Genomic DNA, 19,229 nt, shown 5'->3' on the forward strand with positions numbered 1-19,229 from the left:
GGCTGTGTTCACATGGACAATGGTGATATCATCTGCGGGGGCTGTGACAGACAACAGGGTGTTGGCCCGGGAAATGTGATGACCACCCTGACTGTACTGGGATTACATACTCACACACACAAAAACACACACAGACACCCATACACACACACACACACACACCATGGACACGCCAACTTCCCTGCACTCTACTTCCATTATTGTCGAAAAGAAACTACTGTTCATGTGCTTCTGCATTGGGCGTGTGTCTTATGAGACAACGCTGTCAGTAGGGAATTGGGGCAGTGGGGCAGTAATATATGACATCTGGGTGGGTCTGTACTTTTTAACCTTTGGCCCACATATAAGAGCTCAGAGTGTTTCCACTGTAGAAAAACAGTGAAACAGAAACAGTGGTTAACAAGGCACATGTGTTCAAACACACCCACCGAAATGTGCTAATGAACTTACACTCACGTGTAAAGACTGAAACAGAAACCCACACACATGCACGAAGACCTACAGATGGATATAGGCACTCGTACGTACTGTATGTTGTTTTAGAAAATGTACTGGACATGGAATGGAGATATGATCTATGTCAACGAATGAAAAGGCTCACAAAAACGCATATCTTACAAAAAGGAATGCAAGCATATGTGAGTGTGTGTATGCATTTTGTGATCCAAAGCCATGGGTCTTTGAAGTGCAAAAGAACTTCAAAGGAGGCACTTTTTCTGTTCAGCTACAGTTCTGTATTCCTTCACTCTCCATTTAACTTAATGCATGCACACCATTACCAAATCCCCCCTAGAGATTATACATTGAAACAATCAATCATATGCAAATAAAAATCACTATGCCAGCTCCCTGTCTAACATAATCACACTGTTAATACTTGCTTTTATTTCAAGATAAAAAACCTCTACTTTTTGTTCATAGAGGGAGAGAAACCATCCAGACAGACAAGACATTTCATTTTAAATGTTGCACCTACCTAGTCCAGTCACAGTGATGCTGGCCTGGGTCTGGATCCTGCCAAAGTGATTATGAGCCTCACAGACATATACTGCCTCATCTTCAACCCACAGGTCTGACATAGAGAGGAACAGAAAAGTTTAAACCCAGAGCATTTACTGCATATGTGTAATGTGTACGCACATATCTAACTAATAAACTCACTGGTGATATGTAGACCTCCCCTGTTCTGAGTCATAGTGCTGTGTCCGCGGGGCCTGTTGAAAAGGGACGAACCGTCCTCTCTCCTCCAGGTGACCTTTGGTGCAGGGTAACCTTCGGCGTGGCACGGCAGGGTCACGTTGGAGCCGATATCCGCCGCCACGTCTAACGGCTCTCGTGTGAACTTGGGTGCAGCTGGAGTGGTCAAGGATGAAGATGGCAGGGGTCATAAAGTTTAGGGGACACCCATCCATCTGTATTGCATTCTACAGACAATCAAGCTGTCCATCATGTAAGCTTGGGTTGTTCACTACTGATTCTAGGACCAGATGTATAGAGGAATTTATTTGCACAACAGCAAAAATATGCAAACATAGAATTAATACCAGATTTATTGACCTCTGGGTATGCCTTGTTCTGTGCCAGACATGTCAGTCATTTTTAAATTGTGTGCACGTGCAAAACTCCAGCTTGTTCATTCATTCATTAATGGATATTGACGCAACCGTATTTTGACGTAAACCAGACACGTTTTGTCCTTGGTCTGGCAAAGGAATCTTTCATTAACAGGACCAAAGCAGTCTTTGTATCTTTATGCACAGCCATCACACACTGGTATATACTGTGAGCCATAACAGCCAATTCATTGATGATTTAAGGTGCAAGGCTCCAAATAAAGTGTTTCTGCTTCTAATCTTCATTCATACATATCTCACTCAGTTCCGCTGACTTATAAAAAGGTATGCATAGTGCAGAGCATATGTGGAGCTACAAATATTATAATGTGACCTCATTCAGTGGACATTGCTATGTATAATTTACACATCTGGCCCCAGGACTAGGTTTCACAGTGATGTAGATTGAGATGCTCACTGTGGAACAAAAGTCACTACCAGGGACTAAAAAGCTACTACAGAGAGCTAAAATCCCATTACACTTCTGGGTTAGCTTCTGTTTAACAGCTATCAATTCTTAATGTATTATAAATGTATGACAAATAAATGTATCATAAAGGCCTTACTTTTGTGCTTCCTATGAAAAACTGAAAGATAATATTAGGGCTTTCTATATTCTAAGCTAGATACTGTCAATATCTCCTACTCAACTGGACAATAAAAACTCAGCAACTTGTCAAAACCAAATTTTACTGTTCAGTACAGTAGTACCCATTTAGTTTAGAATAAAGACAGTAAATGTTAGTGTTGGGATGCCCTGCTGGGCTAAACATTGAAGCTGCATACCATGAAACCACAATAATCACCTAAAACAGCTGCAGCCTTGCAACACAAGAAACGAGCCAAGCCTAACGAGACTACATCACCCTGTTTAATTTCCTGTCAATCCGGATAATTTAGTGGTCTGCACATACAAAGCTATGGTAAGGCTACACAAGTGGTATTCCTGCTTTCAATTTTGCTCTTATTTTTGGTTAATTTTACTTTTACATTTTTTTTTTGCTCTTCCAAGGTTGACTAAACTTGGTGCCACTCTTACCTCCTACATCGAGAGAGATCTGTCCTGACGAGGTGCCGGCATCGTTGACAGCCACACAGGTATAGTCTCCAGCATCCACATCCTGGGTCCCTTTGATGGTTAGTGTCCCTCCTAATGTGTCTATGTCCAACAACGACGATGAACGCAGCTGGACATCCCCTAATAATTAGAAGAAATGCAGCAGCGTGAGTGTGAACAGTTAACAAAATATGTGATATGTTCAGGCTGTTTAAGCTGTAATTGAATGGGGTGTGTTTTAGCTCCACGCTGAGCTTTTAATTTCTATCTAAATTGTATGTGTTGGCCTTCCTTCTGACTCTGAAGTGTTACCTTTATACCAATGGATCTCAGGCTGAGGGATTCCAGATGCAGAACAGGCCATCACAGTGGTTTCTCCAATGCCGATGAGAATCTCACTCAAAGCCACTGTGACCACAGGAGATTCTGGGGAGGCAGAGTTATTTAAGGATAGACAGAACATCAGTATGATAGAGAAATCATACACTCAATACTGCTTATTGTATCTAAATGTCTGTGTTTTTGCTTGTGTTGTTCTTTTCCATGTGTCTGTGTGTGCACTGTGACGTGACACTCACCAATGTAAGTGAGAATGGAGGTCGTTGTGTCTGTTCCAGCCTGGTTGCTGGCCAGGCAGCCATACACCCCTCCATCCTTCTTCTCCATGTTTCTTATCAACAGCGTGCCATCAGGAGTCATCCTGAGTCTGAACACACAAGATACACAATTCAGTATTCCCATAGCATTTTATGCACACTGAAGAAAGGCTGGAAAAATGGGAGAGAGGGAGTGAGATTTGTGATTGAGTGATGCATTTTCACGCTATGTCTTGAAAGATACAGATTTAAGTTTTGAAAAGTTTAAACATCTGTGAATAGAGTTTAACGTCCTCAAATTTCTTCATGTTAAAGGGGATGAATTCACCTGCTTGATGCCATGATAAACATGTCATTGTGTGTCCAGACGAGGCGGGGTGGAGGGTAGCCACTAGCTGAGCATCTGATCCTCAGTTCTCCTCCTGTTTTAAAGGTCTGATTCCGGGGCTCCACTGAAACCTTGGGCACCTCTAGGGGAATTAAAAAAAACACCAAATCAATCAATCAATACATCAATACTTATCTAATATACATATACATACATGTACATACATACAGTTGTATACTGTTATATACTATGTATATACTGTTGATGTTTTGGACCTTTATATGTCAGAACTTCTTCCATAACCCTGAATGAATTTAGGCTTTTCCACAAGTTGAGAGCATAAACTTTTACTGTCAGTGTAGCAGGAAGAGTGATGGCTCTTACAACAACTAATAATGTTTCACCCGTATCTTTCACCCTCATTTCCTCTTTATTGGTAAAACAGGGAGGAATACTGAATCCAGGATTCAACCCGGAGAAGCAGTGGAATCTGGAGAGATTTTCCAATTGATTCATGATGTGTAACTCATCACTTTAAGGGCGTTTTTTCTCTATTTTATTCCCACTGCCAGAATCATCTCCAGAGTCCACGAACTTTCCAACTTGTAGAATGTGCAGTGTGAGAAATAGTCTTCTCAATGGAGAGAGGGAACATGGGGTGACAATTCCAAAACAACGAGATTCTGATTCACGTGTCCATCTAAGACGCCAGAGAAGGATTTATTCTTTTCTGTAGTCAGTAGGAAAGCAGTAGCTTGTCATGGCTTGCATGCCATTGATAATCTGCTGTATGTCAGCGTCCTTGCGTTGGCTGAAGGAGAAGCACAGGGATGATAGAGGGCAAGCAGTCACAAGTTCAAAAGGTTGAGCGCAAACGAGTACAGTAGGTGTGAAGGAATGTATGGAGTTTTGCACTGATGCTCCAACTTCAATCATCAGTGATGCCACGTTTTGACAGATATACTGCGTATTTACCAGATGCTGCCAATAAATTTACAGGCAACACTTTTGATATCTTACAACCTTGACTTGAAACAAATTGAAATACCTCAACCTGAGAACCTATTGATCTTAATCTTAGCGGCATCACTTGTATGACAAGACAAGGTCAAAAGTAAGGGCGTTGAGAATGGGCCCTTTCTTGTTGTTTATAGCCCAGTCAGACTCTCTCCTCACTTGCCTCTTTCAATGTGCAAGGTCACCCTGCCCAGAGGGGGGCAGGGACACCTCTGAGTTCAGGAACTAGGAGGTTCCTGAGAGGGAAGACACATTCTTCTGCTCTGACTCAGCAGCAGCCTTTATGTGTCGGGAAGAAGCCTGTCTTTAGCAGACCCTTCATCACCTGCTCTCTTTCTTTCTTCCTCCCTCGCTCATCCACCTTCACTCCCTCTCACGTTGCATCCTCCTTCTATCTCTACTGCCCCACTTTTCAACCTCTTTTCCCCTCATCCCCTTTTTTCCTTCATTCATCCACATTAAGCTAGCTAAATGTTGTTTTGGACATCTGTCCACGCTAAAGCACAAATAGTTAAACAGTTAAATCTCTTTTTTCATTTTACTTTCATTGGCAAACAATAGCTCTTGGCTTCTAAAACCTTCATTCTGTCCCTTACTGCTCTTTGCAATAGCCTGTGCTGTGTGTTATTACAGCTGAACTCACAATTTGCTGTTCTTACTTGCATATTTACACATATTTTTTCTATTTCTGTGTCCGACAACAGAAAGAGTAGAAAATAATGATTGCGCTGCTGTGCTGAGACGTCAATCAAATCCCTATTTTATGATTACAGAGTTGTCTAACAAAATCAACATAAATACAGCTGGACGCTATCAGTTCAATTGTATTCCATCCAAGTGTCGTAAGAAGTCAGACTTGACTTACTTCAAAGTGCAGCTAATAACTAGGATGGGACTGACCAGGGGGTAATTAGGAAACCCTCAGGGCTTGCTGACAGCTGTTTGAGAGAAAAATGAGGCACAGCAAAAAAAACCCAGAGAAGCAGTAATAAATAGTTTTTTTTTTTAAAGAATAACAAAGAAAATCTCGACAGAATAACCTGAAAAAAGACATACAGCTGAAGAGTTTGCCAAAGAAAAAGATGTTTTACGGTCGACTGTCAACTCAGCACTTATCACTCAGTGAGATGAGTGAAATGACAGAGTTCCTCTCCGAGCTTGTCTGCAACACTGGTATTAAACCTTCAGCATCTCCATCTACGTCACTGAGCTTTTCCTCGCAGAGACAACTCAGTTTACAGTATTTATATAACAATTGCTTTTGATTTTAAAGAGAAAGAATACTTTTTTTAAACTTTTACCTGGCAGGACACATACAAGGGGGAATTTAGGCAACAGCAAGCAGCATATGGCCTTTGAATTAACATCTCCTGAGGTTGATGGTTGTATAACAAAGTGAATACAGGATGTTAGTTTGGACAGATTGGATTATGTAAAACAAAGTTCTTTGCTTCTCTCACTTGCTCTCTCTCTCTCTTCTGACTTTACCTCCTGGATTCTCCTTAACAGGTTCTGGTTGAGATCATCTGCTAATGGCAGCTTTAAGCAGCTGTATTAAATCACCATTTCCTGGCCAGGCACAGGCCCATGCTCTGTGGTGCTAGCCAGATAGCTAGCGATACTCTCTTCCATCTGTGCAACAACGTGCTCCTGATTCAGTGTCAGTGAAGTGTTAGGAACAGAACTATAAGAGCTGTCCGGAGATGGAAAACTCTACTTTAGCATTGCTTGAGAGTCAGGCATAAATAATTTTCACACGTCCCATAAAGCATTAGGGTGAATTATGGAGAGTAGGAGAGTGAAGAAGGGCGGAAACACTTGGGAGATGATCTTGTTGTGTTTGCCAAGAGTCTCGTTCCCCCACAATGTAAATCACACAGAAAAAACAGACAAAAACATACCAAAGACCAACTCTCACGCACACATACACCAGTGACAAAAACTAACTTCAGCTTTAGTTAGTAGCCACTGCTTCTGGAAACATACTGTATCTGTGTTTCTATTGGTATTCCAATACGTGGCAACTATTTCTTTCCAATGTCTCTTCCAATGAGCCTAAGTTTTTACTACACAGACTCATCCTGAACACATATATTTATAAACACACATTCCTCACCTTGCACAACCAGGTAGACTCGCTCTGCTGTCACCCCTCCTTCATTTATGGCGATGCACTCGTACCATCCTGAGTGATCTGGAGTCACAACGGACAGCTGTAGAGAAAGGTTGGTCAAGACTTGCACCTGTGGGTCCAGACGGGCATCATGGCCTCCTCTCAGCCAGGTGAGGTTGAAACTGACTGTGCTGACAACATGGCAGGTGAGGACGGCACTGGAGCCAGGAGAAACGGTTACGTTGCCATTGACTGTGACAGCGGGAGGCGGCTCTGCAGGATGAGGGCATAATGTTGTTGGCAGCTGTCGGGAACTTCACATCATGAAGAAAGCAACGTTTATTTTCTTACTGACACTTATGTATGAAGTGAGATGCAGAATTTTATACTGGGAACGATGTTGTAGACCTACTGATTTTTAGACAGATGTTATTTTTTTACCTTAATTTGTGCGTGAGTTCCCAAGCTAAACCCAAAGGTTTGTGAGATGATTAACAAGATAGGTAGTGAGAAAAAAACATATTTCTGCATCACAAACTGAGTTTTCTCATTTTTCTCTTTTCTTTTTTACCGTGAAGTCTAGTTTTACCTCTTCAAGTGTCTAAAAACTATTCAAATTAAACAATCTGAGAAGGGAAAATCTTTGATTGAACTGCTGACTAAACTCATAGACAAATGGTTGTGAGTTGACAAGCCAAAGCTTTTTAGGTTACAAGCCAAAAAGATTGGGATCCAATGATTTAGACCATGGGCTCTCCACTAACACTTACGATGACAATGTTTTCAGTAGGAAGGGAAACTCTAAGATGCATATGATATTAAATGGCAAAATTAAGTGTGTGTTTCTCAGCGTTGTATGAAGATATTCCATTTAGCTTTGTTTAGCTGTGCGCCACAGAAACTGAATTTTGAAAACACCACCTATCAACATAAAGTTCGCCATTAATCAGAGACATGGAGGTCTCCCTTCCTATCGTATTTCTCTTCCTCTATCTCTGTCTTTTCTCCCATCACCATTTCGAAAACATTCATCTCTTGAGTCTCGGTGTGTCGTCAATCATTTTTTCAGAGGTAAGCCAGAGCTAAGCAGAGAAAAGGGGGAAGGGGAAGAAAGAGGGAGGGAAAAGGAAGATGAGGGAGAGGTAGCGGAGGCTTTGGCTCTGATAGACGGTGGATGCTGGGGATTTCAGCACAGCTCCTTGGGATTAGGATGACACAAATTTGGCAGCTGAATGGCTATTATGTGAGTGTATGTGTGTGTGTGTGTGTGTGTGTGTGTGTGTGTGTGTGTGTGTGTGTGTGTGTGTGTGTGTGTAAAAGTGTAAAATGCGGGGGCCTGTCATCCTGTTCATCCTGTTAAGACTATAACTGGCCCAGTAGCAAAGGTTGGGGATGTGGCTGAGGAGGATTAATTTCACCTAATTTTAGAGATGTCATAAGAGGTAACAGTTGGACAAGCTAAGTCCCCTCGGCACTTTTGGACAGTGAACATAGTGGGTGAGTTACAGTAATGAGTTACGCTCATATATTACACAGATCCCTGCCTGGCTCCCTCTTTCCTTCTTCTGTTTCACAAAGAGTCTTTCAACTACCTCTCGCTCTTTTTCAGCGCGCTCCACTTTCTTCCCCTCTGCTTGGCATTCATCAAGTTGATGAAGCTCCAGTGACTTCCATGAAGCAGGAAGTTGTTTTGAAAGCAAAGTATGGGCAAGGAGACTTTTACTGACTGCACTGGGACTCATGTGGTGTCAGCTCTGGTCTCCCATAATTGAGAGGGTGCAGATTGAAAAATAAATGCACCACAGAGGATTTATGAATAGGCAAAAATGATTTTGCCTAGTGGTGAAACTGAAGGTATAAATAATCATATGATCCCTCTGGTTTGGTCTGGGCTCATAGCTTTAACATTATGATGATGAACATATGATCAGTATATCATCATTAAAGTAACTTACCAGTTAGATTATAGACTAGTTCGATTTTCTCTGAGATTGTAAGTAATTATGCACCTATTATTGTGGTGACGAGTATTTGTGGTCTGCTTTTGCAGTAACTATACCCACCAAAACTTTCATCATCATGCTTTATATGCTTACAGCCTGCAACATACTTACAACTTAATATGTACTCTCTCATGTTACACCATAGCTACAGTCCATTGCTTTACAAATCAGGCACACAAACCGTGCCATAAAGCCTATGACATGATCGCTGCGAAGCATGAAATACAACATCATGTTGTAAGCTCGGGTCAAATTTTCCATAAAGTTAAATTAATTCTGCCATCATGACGGTTTTCTGCATAGGATCAAGAGCAAGAGACCTTGAACCCTATAAAATTCAAACCCACATTGAGTGGTACTTATATCCCCACCGTATGTCTATAAGTTGTGTGTACATGTGTTTGTGTGTGTGTGCGTTTAAAACTGTTGAGCATGACACAAACTTCATCTTGCTGCACCATTTCACTCAAGGTATTCTGTTTCTTTACAGTATGTGTGAGTGTGTGTGTGTGTGTTTTAAGTGTCGTTGTCTATGTCATGATACAGGACATTAAAGACGTGATACTTTAAATTGCTCACTGTTCTGTAAGTAGATTTATCACACACCAATTGCACTTGTCAACAGTCTAATGTTTGCCAGCTCTTCTTACGCATTCCTGTCTGACAGTCTTGGCTCATTACACGCAGTGATGGAGACTAGCTCAACATGCACTATTAATGAATATAAACTACAGTATTACAGACCACAGACAAACAGTGCTTCTGACATGTTGTAATAGCGTCTTAATCCATCATATCACATATTCTGCAAGTTCCTTTTATTCAGTTTACATTGTTAATAATATATAGTACTATACAGGGCAGAGTTTTTGAGAAACTTTCTCAACATACTTACAAATGTAAGTATGTTGAGAAAATGGCCTGTTATCAAACTGACGGAGTGCATGAGTCTTGAGATCTGTGCTTACCTGATACATCCAGGAAGGTGCGAGCTCGTCCCGTCCCAGCACTGCTGATAGCAATGCACTCATAGTAGCCCTCATCCTTCAAAGTCACTTGGGGTATTTCCCATGATGCCCTGTCAGACTCACTGGGATCAAAAGATTTAACAGGACATGAGGAGAAGGGAGAATATTTGATACTATTATCCACACTGGTTAGAATAATATTAAAGCAATTCAATCTGCTACTAGCTAATCTCTTGATTTCTATGGATGTCTGCTGATTGGCCATAAGGGTAATTGGAAAAGTTTCTCACAATGAGGCATAAGCATATAATGACTCAACAGTCTCATGTAACATCATCAAACTTTGTGCATTTATCAGTTGAGAGAAGAAGGGCCAAACCTTTTATCATCTGCCCAATCCAAAAACATAGTGCATCGATGGAGTTCATCTGATAAAGTTCATATAGACACCATGCAAATACAGTTATGACTTGCCAAGTGTTGCTAAAATAATCTGTTCAAATGCATAAAATACATCTGGGACCTTAATAGACATTTCCCAGGTCACAGTTAAGGTAGAATTATAAAACTTCCTGATTTTTAGATTTAGGTTTATTGACAACACTCCATTATATTTTGTGACTTGTGATACAACGATAAAGTCCTGGATTTATTTCCATCGTTGTAACTTTCATTGTCATTCCACAAGATGGGGAGAGGAGCTTTTGTCCAACATAAAGAAATATGAAATATACTTTTAACAGGTTGGTAATGGGACATGGATGAAATGAGATTTTGGTGAAAATCCATCATTTGGATCAGGCATATATTGAGAATTGCTAAGTTTTGGTCAAAGCATGCACTTTACAGCATGTCCTTTCCTCATGATATTTGTCTTTTGGGATTTTTACTTTTATGCAACAGTCCCTGTTACTCCTCCACAGCCCTGCTCACCTGAACAGTTGATCCACCCCAAGGCGTTTCCCATCTCTGCTGAATCGCAGTGTGAAGGGGATCAGGCTCTCCACCTGGCAGTTAACAGCCCCTCTCTGGAGGTAGTAACCATGACTGGTGGCTGGCATCAGCACTTTGGGGGCATCTAACAGGAAGAAATTGCAACAAAGAAAGTTAATCTCTCCGGGAGTTAGTCGGTAAAGATAGAATCAAATAAGTAAGCAACTCCTAACGTCTTCATCGAAATATAGAAGGCAAGCTGCATCACTGACCGGGTACAATGCTGGAGTAGGAAACGCTGGAGACTCTCTGGAACACAAAACCATCCCGGTCATATCCTGTCACCCGCAGGAAGAAAGCTTCGTCTGGTGGAATAAACTCTGTGATGTTCCAGAGGTTGTGCGGCTGGCGCTCAGGGTAATAGCGGATTGGCAAGGTTTTGATCACTTTCCCCATAATTGACAGGAGCTCTAGCCTGTCAGCCCGAGCAGGAGGAGAAAGCCCAGTGGTGTTCAGCAGGATGTGGGTGGGAATACCTGGAAAGTTGATATAACATAATACTATATATACTGCTGTCCCAAAGCTACAAGATATAAGAGAAGGCAACAGGTGAAAGTGAAAACATACAACAGCTGTGCTGTCCTTTTTTTTTTACAGTCTGGAAAGGTTGACCTCACTGACCTTGAACTGGCCGACTGAGGGTCTTTTTGAAGTCCAGTGTGGGCTTCCTGGAAAACCCGGCTCGGAAGTCAATGGTGCTGAGACCTGAGATACGGACTGAGTGTCTTCCTTCACTAGAGGTCTGCAGTAAAAAGAGGAGATAATATATAGAAATGTATGTCCAGGACTGATGTGACTCAGAACTACTGGTTAGTAGATTTGTGCTTCTAACTTTTTCTTCATGACAATGTCTTAATATGCTGTGCGAGATCAGTTCCTATATAAAACAAGTGCTTTTTATGGTAAAATCTTATTAATCAAATTAAAACAGCTGTTTGATAAATATTATTAGATCTTTGGTTTGAGTGGATTTGATTCAAAACCCTGGCAATACATGATGATGATTTTATCTAACTCAAGAGAACAAAAGAAAGAAGAGTTGTTGCATCAAAGGCAGCTCTGCGTGCTTTAAATAACAGTCACAACTGTGGGATTGTTGTGTAACAACCTTTTGTAATGCTTACAAGTATAGACAAGCCAGTTTGAGTAGTCAAATATCTTACACCTCAGCTTATAAAACATCAACAATTCAGAAATGACCTTTTCAGTCTGACATTCATACTTTAATTAAACAAACACGACCACTATAATCAAAGAGTAGCTAATGACTCATGTGGTCTTCGTCACGTGGAGGTCCTTTGAAGCCTGGCAGAAATAGAGACAGAGTAATTATGATGAAGTATAGGTTGGTGAGAAGTGGAAACTCCTCACTTCAGGTCTCAGACATTGACTCATAATGCAGAGTGAGGCATGCAAACCTAAATTGTCATTTGTAATTGACTGAAATGAAAGAGAATGTGTGGATTTACTGTATTTTACAATTACAGGTATAGTAATACAATTAAGTATTACTATACCTGACATAAACTTAAATTCCATGTGAAACTAAGAAACAGGATGGTGTGGTGCATACAGGCAGGTAGATTATAACTGCTAGGCTAGGGGTGAAATTGCCTAAACAATGAGGTAAGACAAGGACAAAGGGGATCTGGCACAGCCTTAAATGCTAATGCCTGCCATCATGAAACACAATACATGTTGTGGCCATCAAACCTGCTCTAATGGCTGCAATAGAATTATCTTGGGTCTTTAGTTGGTTGTAAATTAGACCATAATTAGGGGAGAGGTCCTTTAAAGGTCAAGCTTTTACCAAAGACAAGAAGAGCCCCTGTCATTAAAACAACTCATTTCCCAATTTCACACCCACCCACTCGGATGGATTGACCAGCTCCCTGACCAGGGAAACAGCCTCACTCAGTTGAATCAGCTCTTGGGTTGCAGTGGTGAGAAAAGTGATACAGATGTTTACACTGAAGATCAGTTGATTAAAACCTTCCTAAACTGTCATCATGGCCTATAAAATTCAGTGTGACACTAAAATGCACTCATCAATACGGGGGTCAACGCAGCACAAAGGAGTCTCACATGGATGACTCTCAGTACAGCACATGTGCACACACTCATTCATCCACACACACAATGTGGATTTGACAGAGTAACCCAATTACAAGACATACACTTATTCTTTTTTATTCTTTCAAGATGACCCTTTTTGCCTTTATTAATAGAGATAGTGGAAACAGATAGGAAACAAGGAGAGAGAAAGAGGTGTCACGCAACAAAGGGCCCCTGGGAACTGCCCACTTGGACACTCTAACATATATTCTAACTATGTGTTGCGAATGTAGTGTTTTTCACACTGAAAAAAAATGTGTGCACCTAGCCATGCCAACAAGCAAATTAAAATTACTAGATGTTTTAATGTGTCGTTGACAGACACTATTCTCCCAACAAAACACAAATAAAGCAGCTGCAGAGGTACAACACACCTGCTATCATTACCTTTTAGTGCAAACTGGAAATTATTTTATTTCTAATTGCAAAAACTGTGCACTGTCAACATTTGTAACTGAATTATACTTTATAGTAGTAGAATATGGGATTAAATTAGCACATAGTCAGGGTAAAGTAGCAAGAACGTAAAACTGAAGAAGCAGGGGGTGATAGCGGGGTGAACCCACCTTCTACACTCCACCACAATATCCAATTAAAGGCAGATTAAAAAGGATCAAATTCCTTTTCACACACAATCTATGGCCTGGTCCTTACACTGGGGTGTCACAGGCCATTAGCGTTACTGAAACCCAGCATGGCAGAACAGCGAAATCCCCCTGAAGTATTTACCCACATTTCTTTGGATGTCCTGGGAAACACAGTTACATATGACATGGAGATATTTTTAGTCTGTGAGCCATATAGAGTGGTGTAGGGGGGACTGAGGTTGGAAAAGGCGGTGACCAAGAGAAGAAACGGGAAAACAAGATGTACTGTATTGGGATTACACTGAGAACAGCAGGTCCTCCTGTGCGTCATAGAAGGAGAAGGAGTATATAGTGTTTTGAGGAAGATGCATTAGGAAACAGAAAACAAGATACAGTAAGTGACAGAAAGTGATTAAAGAAGACAGACTGAGAGGGAGTAGAGAAAAAAACTCCGTCTCTCCCACTCCTTTCTCTTTCAACCCAATCGGTCAAGGCAGATGGCCGCCCACCTACAGCCCAGTTGTGCTCGAGGTTTTTTCCCATTAAAGGGGAGTTTTTCCTTGCCGCTGTCGCCAAGTGCTTGCTCATAGGGGAATGTTGGGTCTCTGCAAAATAAAGAGTGCAGTCTAGACCTGCTCCATGTGAAAAATGCCCTGAGATAACCTTTGTTATGATTAGGTGCTATATAAATAAAATTGAATTGAAAGAAAAACAGAGGCAACCATGGGACAGAAGTAAGACAGGAGGATATAACCCCTCTCTTATAATGTCTGTTTGATATCCCTCATCACTTCCATGGACAGCGTTCATAGAAAGCCTTCTGATATGGTGATTAAGCTGATATTAAACAGAAGACCAAGTGATGCAGAACTGTTCACCTTAGAGCAAATAAAGTTTAATTTAACAAGTAGCCCCAGTAGAGAAAACAGAGCGTTACGCAGCCAAAAAATAAATCACATGTAAACAATCAATCAAAAGTTGAAAGAGGTCTGCCAGAGGTAACGCAGCATACCGGGGAGTGTTCTCATGCTGAGCGCCTGCCAGCTTTCCTGTGCGAAAAGAGAAAAGGCTCCTTACACTGGTGTTTAGTGACAGAGCCCAGCAAGAGATTAACCTGAGGGTTAAGTGCAGACGTAGCCAGAAAGGCCTTGTTTCATCATACAGGATAATGTAAATCAAAATCAGTCCAAAAACAAAAAAAATGTATTACCGGTAGAGTGTATGTCCCACGTACAAGTTACAAAAATGAAAAACAGTATTATCTTCAATGAGGATTTACATTTTGAATACACTATAATGCATTTAAAGTGTAATAGTGGCCAATAATATCATTAATGCCTACCAGAAGAGGATTAGAGAGGAATAAAAAGGCATGATGAAAAAGGAGATAAGAAGAGGCACAACAAAAACCAAAAATCATAATTGTACAAGAATAAAAAGAGCATGATATAAACGTAGGAGTGGAAATCATTGGAAATCAAATTCTAATGAGAATCCCTATATTTTAATGCTAATCTGCTCATCTGGAGCACTGTCCTTAGAGAGGAAACGTAGAGATGACAGTTTTTTGTCTAACATCCTCTCCTGTAAATCATTTGGGCACTAACATATAACACAGCTATGCAGACATGAGGGAAAGTGTCCCAGCACAGGCCTTCAGAGAATACAGGGGCCATCATGGGCCCCTCAACAAATCACTCAGGTAAAAATGTTTGTCATTTTCCAACATCTGGCACTAACAGTGTGGGCAGTCAAATGTGTGACCTTTTTTGTATTACCTTGATAGCAGGGTGTCAGCAGTTTCAAGTCTACAAAGGGGAATACAACAGCAAGAGTGCTCACACAAAAAAGCAACAGGTTGTGTTGACAGCAGTGGTCTTTAAAATGATCATTTCAGTCTTTAAATGTATCTTTCTGATCATGTTTTTTATTTGCTTTGAGATGCTTTCACCAGGCAACATGCATGTTGAATTGATTACTTATCACTGTATCTGAACATGCTGATATATTACTGCAGTAATTCAACTTAAGGACCTTCCTCAAAGGCACAACTCCCTCCTGGGGTGTGAGTTGTGACCTCTTTCCAAGGTTATACTACTGAACTATTTGCAGTAAGTCTTTTAAAAAGACAGCTCAGCTCTGGGAATTGTTAGGGGAAGCCTGTAATTTCACACACATTTCCAGGTAAAGAATGAATTGTTTACCTTGATAGTCCACATCCCAGGCTGTGGGTCCTTGATGTTGACAACTTTGGCAGAGTTGGGAATGTGCAAGAGCTCAGTCAGGCCATCAGTTTCCCCCACGAGCTTCCCTGGAGGAAAAACACAAAAACTGAGGCAATTATTCATCTTTTCTGCAGCTTTGACTGATACAAATGAATTCTTAGAACTTAACACACACTTGCATGGTTGAGAATTACATATAAAATACTGACATAAATTGCCAAAATAAAAAGATGCAGCATTAACCAGCATACTGTAGATGAATGAAACAACATATGCTGACTGTGTGGATCCCAGATGATGTAATGTGATGGAAACAGTCCTATGATAGATGACTATGATTTATCTCTAACCCTAATCCTTTGTTCCGTACGTTAATGTTACAGTTAGCTGATTTTCAATTATAATTACTTCCTAAAACTTTCTTTCTCTTCTTCAAATTCTTCTGGTAGGATTGTGGAACCTTGATTCAAAATAATCTAAGAAAGTGTTTGCTATTTGATTTCAAGAGAGTGACACTAAAATCTGTTGTTCATAGTTGATGTTTAGATAGTTGATAACTTATCAGCTCTTATATGAAACAACATCCAGCGGCACTGGAAGTATGTTTATACTGAATCATATTATCATGTTTTGCCATTATCGATGCAAACAAAGATATACCCAGTAAATGGTAGATAAACACATTGGTGTTTTTTATGGTCTCATTGTGTGTTCTAATAATGTTTTGTGGTATCTTCACATGTGAAAAATGGTTTAAAATGACTGAAATGGCAGTATTAGTTTCTTCATGTAATTTAACTGCCACAGATTAAGTGTATTGTCTCTTACATAACTGAAAAAAACACCTCCTAATATTCAAAATGTCAGTATAATCAATAAATAGACCAACTGACAATTATGTCAATGTATGGTCACACTTATCATACCCTGTGGGTTTTTTATCTCAATGTTTGGTGCTGGGCCACTGAGGGCCACGGTGACTTCCTTGAGGCTGGGGTCAAAGGGCATCTGCCAAGTGTTGCTGACCCCACTGAAGTGATCGGTGGACAACAGGTGGACCTTCGAGGACTGCACGGCCTCCTCCACCCATTTCAGGACCTACAGCGATGGGAAGGAAATGTAAAGAATGCGGAAATTACTTTGTGGAAAATGTACTCTCTGTATAATGGTAAAACAGCTAGATAAGGTGTGGTATTCTAATAGTTTTAAGTGTTAAAAATTAAAAACAACATTGTCACAGGAAGCCCATTAAAACATCAATAATTTACCAACACACACACACACACACACACACATTTACCCTCTCAGCTGCATAGAAGGTCATCCCCTCAACATGTGCAAAGCTTTAATCGGGAAGTTTCTAAAAGTCCCCCTATGTCCCGACAGTCCCCCCTTCCCCCCGTGACCACCACAACCACCACCACCACCATGAAGAATCCAACAGCTACTGTTTCAGAGCCAGATGCTTTTCAACCGAGAATATTTGAAAGAGCAGGCATCTGCGACATGAGAGTGATATGATATGTTGAATTCATCTCAAAAAGTTTCAGGTAAAAGCTGGGTGCAAAGGAATGGTCACACTCAAATAAAATAAGTTACTGTGTGAAATGAAAGTGTGTAAATTCTTCATGTGTCATGAATTTTCATCCGTCTGTACTATAAAGTCACTAGCATTTTTGTACATAACTATAGTATATCAATTACAATTTACAGTCATTTCATTTTTTTCGAATAAGCACTGCAAACAAACCAGGGTAAGGTTTATTTGTAGTTCTATCTACAAAACTACTTTTCCATTTTACATCCTTGCTTCCTCTGAAATTTGTCAAGGTGTCACAGACAAAAGGATTGTTGCAAGTAAGGCTGACAATGTTTATGGTAAGAATGATGCTGATGATGAGAAATAGAGAAACAGAGATATTGAAGAATTTCTAAAAAAAAAAAAGAGGCAGAAAGAGCAAAGGACTCTGACTCAGTCTTAATAGAAAATTAACAATAAAATCTAGAATTCCTTTCTTTTCTTGAAAGAAAATTAATAACAGCAACTATTCAAACCTCAAGTTTTGACTTTCCGCCAATCCAACACTGCTTCAAGACGGATTTACATTTCTTGGAAGGGTTAAAAAGAGTTTGCATCAATCAATTAACAATTAAATGTTTCCAGCATATTTGATTTGGAGTCCAGACTTGAATGTGGGCACAGCAAAAGACATGAGAGGCTGTAAAACCCTCTCTACCATTTTATTTACACAGCTTAGGGGTAAACCCCTGCCCAAGTTCAAATAATTTGATCACTGTGACCAAAGCGTGTCTTTTGAAATCAAAACGTTTGTCTCCTGACTCTGAAACATGAGAACTTGTGCTTGAAAAACAGCAAAGAGCATAGAAGTGTAGCTCCAAATTTCTGTTCAGTCTGCTCTTACCTCATTGACTTGTTTCTTGTCTAGATGGAAGACCTGCCCAGAGCTGGTGGAGGCGATCTCTTCATAGGCCTTGTAACCGATGTGACTCCTATCATCGCAGTCTCCCGTCAGCACAAACACCACCTACACACACACACACACACGTATAAAAATGTGATCCCTCTGACTCTGAATCTGTGTCCAACAGATTGCAGAAAGTAATATCCAAACCTGCGACTGTTTCTGCTGAATGAGCTGAAGGACTTCATGGGTCAGCTTGTAATCTTTGGAACGGGCATCTGTGAAGACGTAAATAAAGGATCCTGGCAAGGAGATCTCCAAAGCAATTTTAATGGCACCAATGCTCATCTCTGGACAGTCCCCACCTCCCTGAGAATGAGAATGGCATCATCAGCAAAAGGTGTACATGTACATATGTGTGTGTGTGTGTGTGTGTGTGTGAGCCACCAACACAGTTTTCTGAATGTTCCAGTAAATATGTTACTGATAGTTTGAAGTTGAAAAAACCTGTCTAGTGGTGGAAATCATAAATACATTTTGTTCCAACAATACTGACAGGGAAAACAAACATAGAAGGCTCAAGAAAGTATGTCTGACAGTGTGACTGTCTCCAAGTAATCTGCGTTGCTTTGGCAATCGCTGCCTAGATTATGTTCACAGGCAACATTTTTTCAAATGAATGAAGCACTACATAAAATATTACTCCAAAATCACACAAGGGAAGTTGGACGTACAAGACGTCTTAGGCAACAGTTTTAGGCAACAAAAACACTTTGGTTAAGGTTAATGATCATTTAAATGTTAAAAAAACATGTTGTGCTTCAAATCATTGTGGACTTTTTTTTACTGTATTAATCCAAGACCATCTTTCTCTACCATAACCAAGTGCTGCCATTGCCTAAACAAAACCATAAAAAGTTGATGCTGTAAAGCAAGATAGGATGAAAAAAAGAACTACATCGTCTCTGAACATTTCACTCATATGTTCAGTATCAATATTTCTGCAATTTGCCTAATAGGTTAATTTACAACATTTTCTCATTATGTTGAGAGAAAACATAATTCAGCCAGCATTACGTTTCTAGCGAAACATACTTGCTGTTCCAATTTAGTAGTATATAAAGGTAATTTCTAGGAGGCAGGATTGGGTTGGTGGGGTCAAAGAGAGATGTCGTCTGAAGCATTCCAGCA

The 19,229-nt window shown here is 40.4% G+C and overlaps 1 protein-coding gene and 1 long non-coding RNA gene across 3 annotated transcripts in view; one reads left to right on the forward strand and one right to left on the reverse strand.

Annotated features, from left to right (window-relative positions):
• Window positions 1-19,229, reverse strand: part of hmcn1 (hemicentin 1) — an 86,586-nt gene that overhangs the window by 48,124 nt on the left and 19,233 nt on the right. For both annotated transcript variants that reach the window (XM_042416599.1, XM_042416598.1), the window contains exons 3-17: window positions 18,249-18,407; window positions 18,039-18,161; window positions 16,542-16,713; window positions 15,595-15,701; window positions 11,310-11,430; window positions 10,901-11,164; window positions 10,629-10,773; window positions 9,696-9,817; window positions 6,728-6,997; window positions 3,595-3,736; window positions 3,249-3,376; window positions 2,983-3,096; window positions 2,653-2,811; window positions 1,162-1,353; window positions 977-1,072 (exon numbers count right to left, since the gene is read on the reverse strand). In XM_042416599.1, the coding sequence (XP_042272533.1) occupies window positions 977-1,072; window positions 1,162-1,353; window positions 2,653-2,811; window positions 2,983-3,096; window positions 3,249-3,376; window positions 3,595-3,736; window positions 6,728-6,997; window positions 9,696-9,817; window positions 10,629-10,773; window positions 10,901-11,164; window positions 11,310-11,430; window positions 15,595-15,701; window positions 16,542-16,713; window positions 18,039-18,161; window positions 18,249-18,407 (2,314 nt within the window). The remainder of the gene's footprint in view (window positions 1-976; window positions 1,073-1,161; window positions 1,354-2,652; window positions 2,812-2,982; window positions 3,097-3,248; window positions 3,377-3,594; window positions 3,737-6,727; window positions 6,998-9,695; window positions 9,818-10,628; window positions 10,774-10,900; window positions 11,165-11,309; window positions 11,431-15,594; window positions 15,702-16,541; window positions 16,714-18,038; window positions 18,162-18,248; window positions 18,408-19,229) is intronic.
• On the forward strand, window positions 2,464-11,636 carry LOC121900343. Its single transcript, XR_006096956.1, has 3 exons — window positions 2,464-2,536; window positions 2,626-2,711; window positions 11,286-11,636. It is a non-coding gene; the product is annotated as an uncharacterized LOC121900343 (long non-coding RNA).

The sequence above is a fragment of the Thunnus maccoyii genome, chromosome 7 (genome assembly GCF_910596095.1).
Source record: "Thunnus maccoyii chromosome 7, fThuMac1.1, whole genome shotgun sequence".
NCBI lineage: Eukaryota > Metazoa > Chordata > Actinopteri > Scombriformes > Scombridae > Thunnus > Thunnus maccoyii.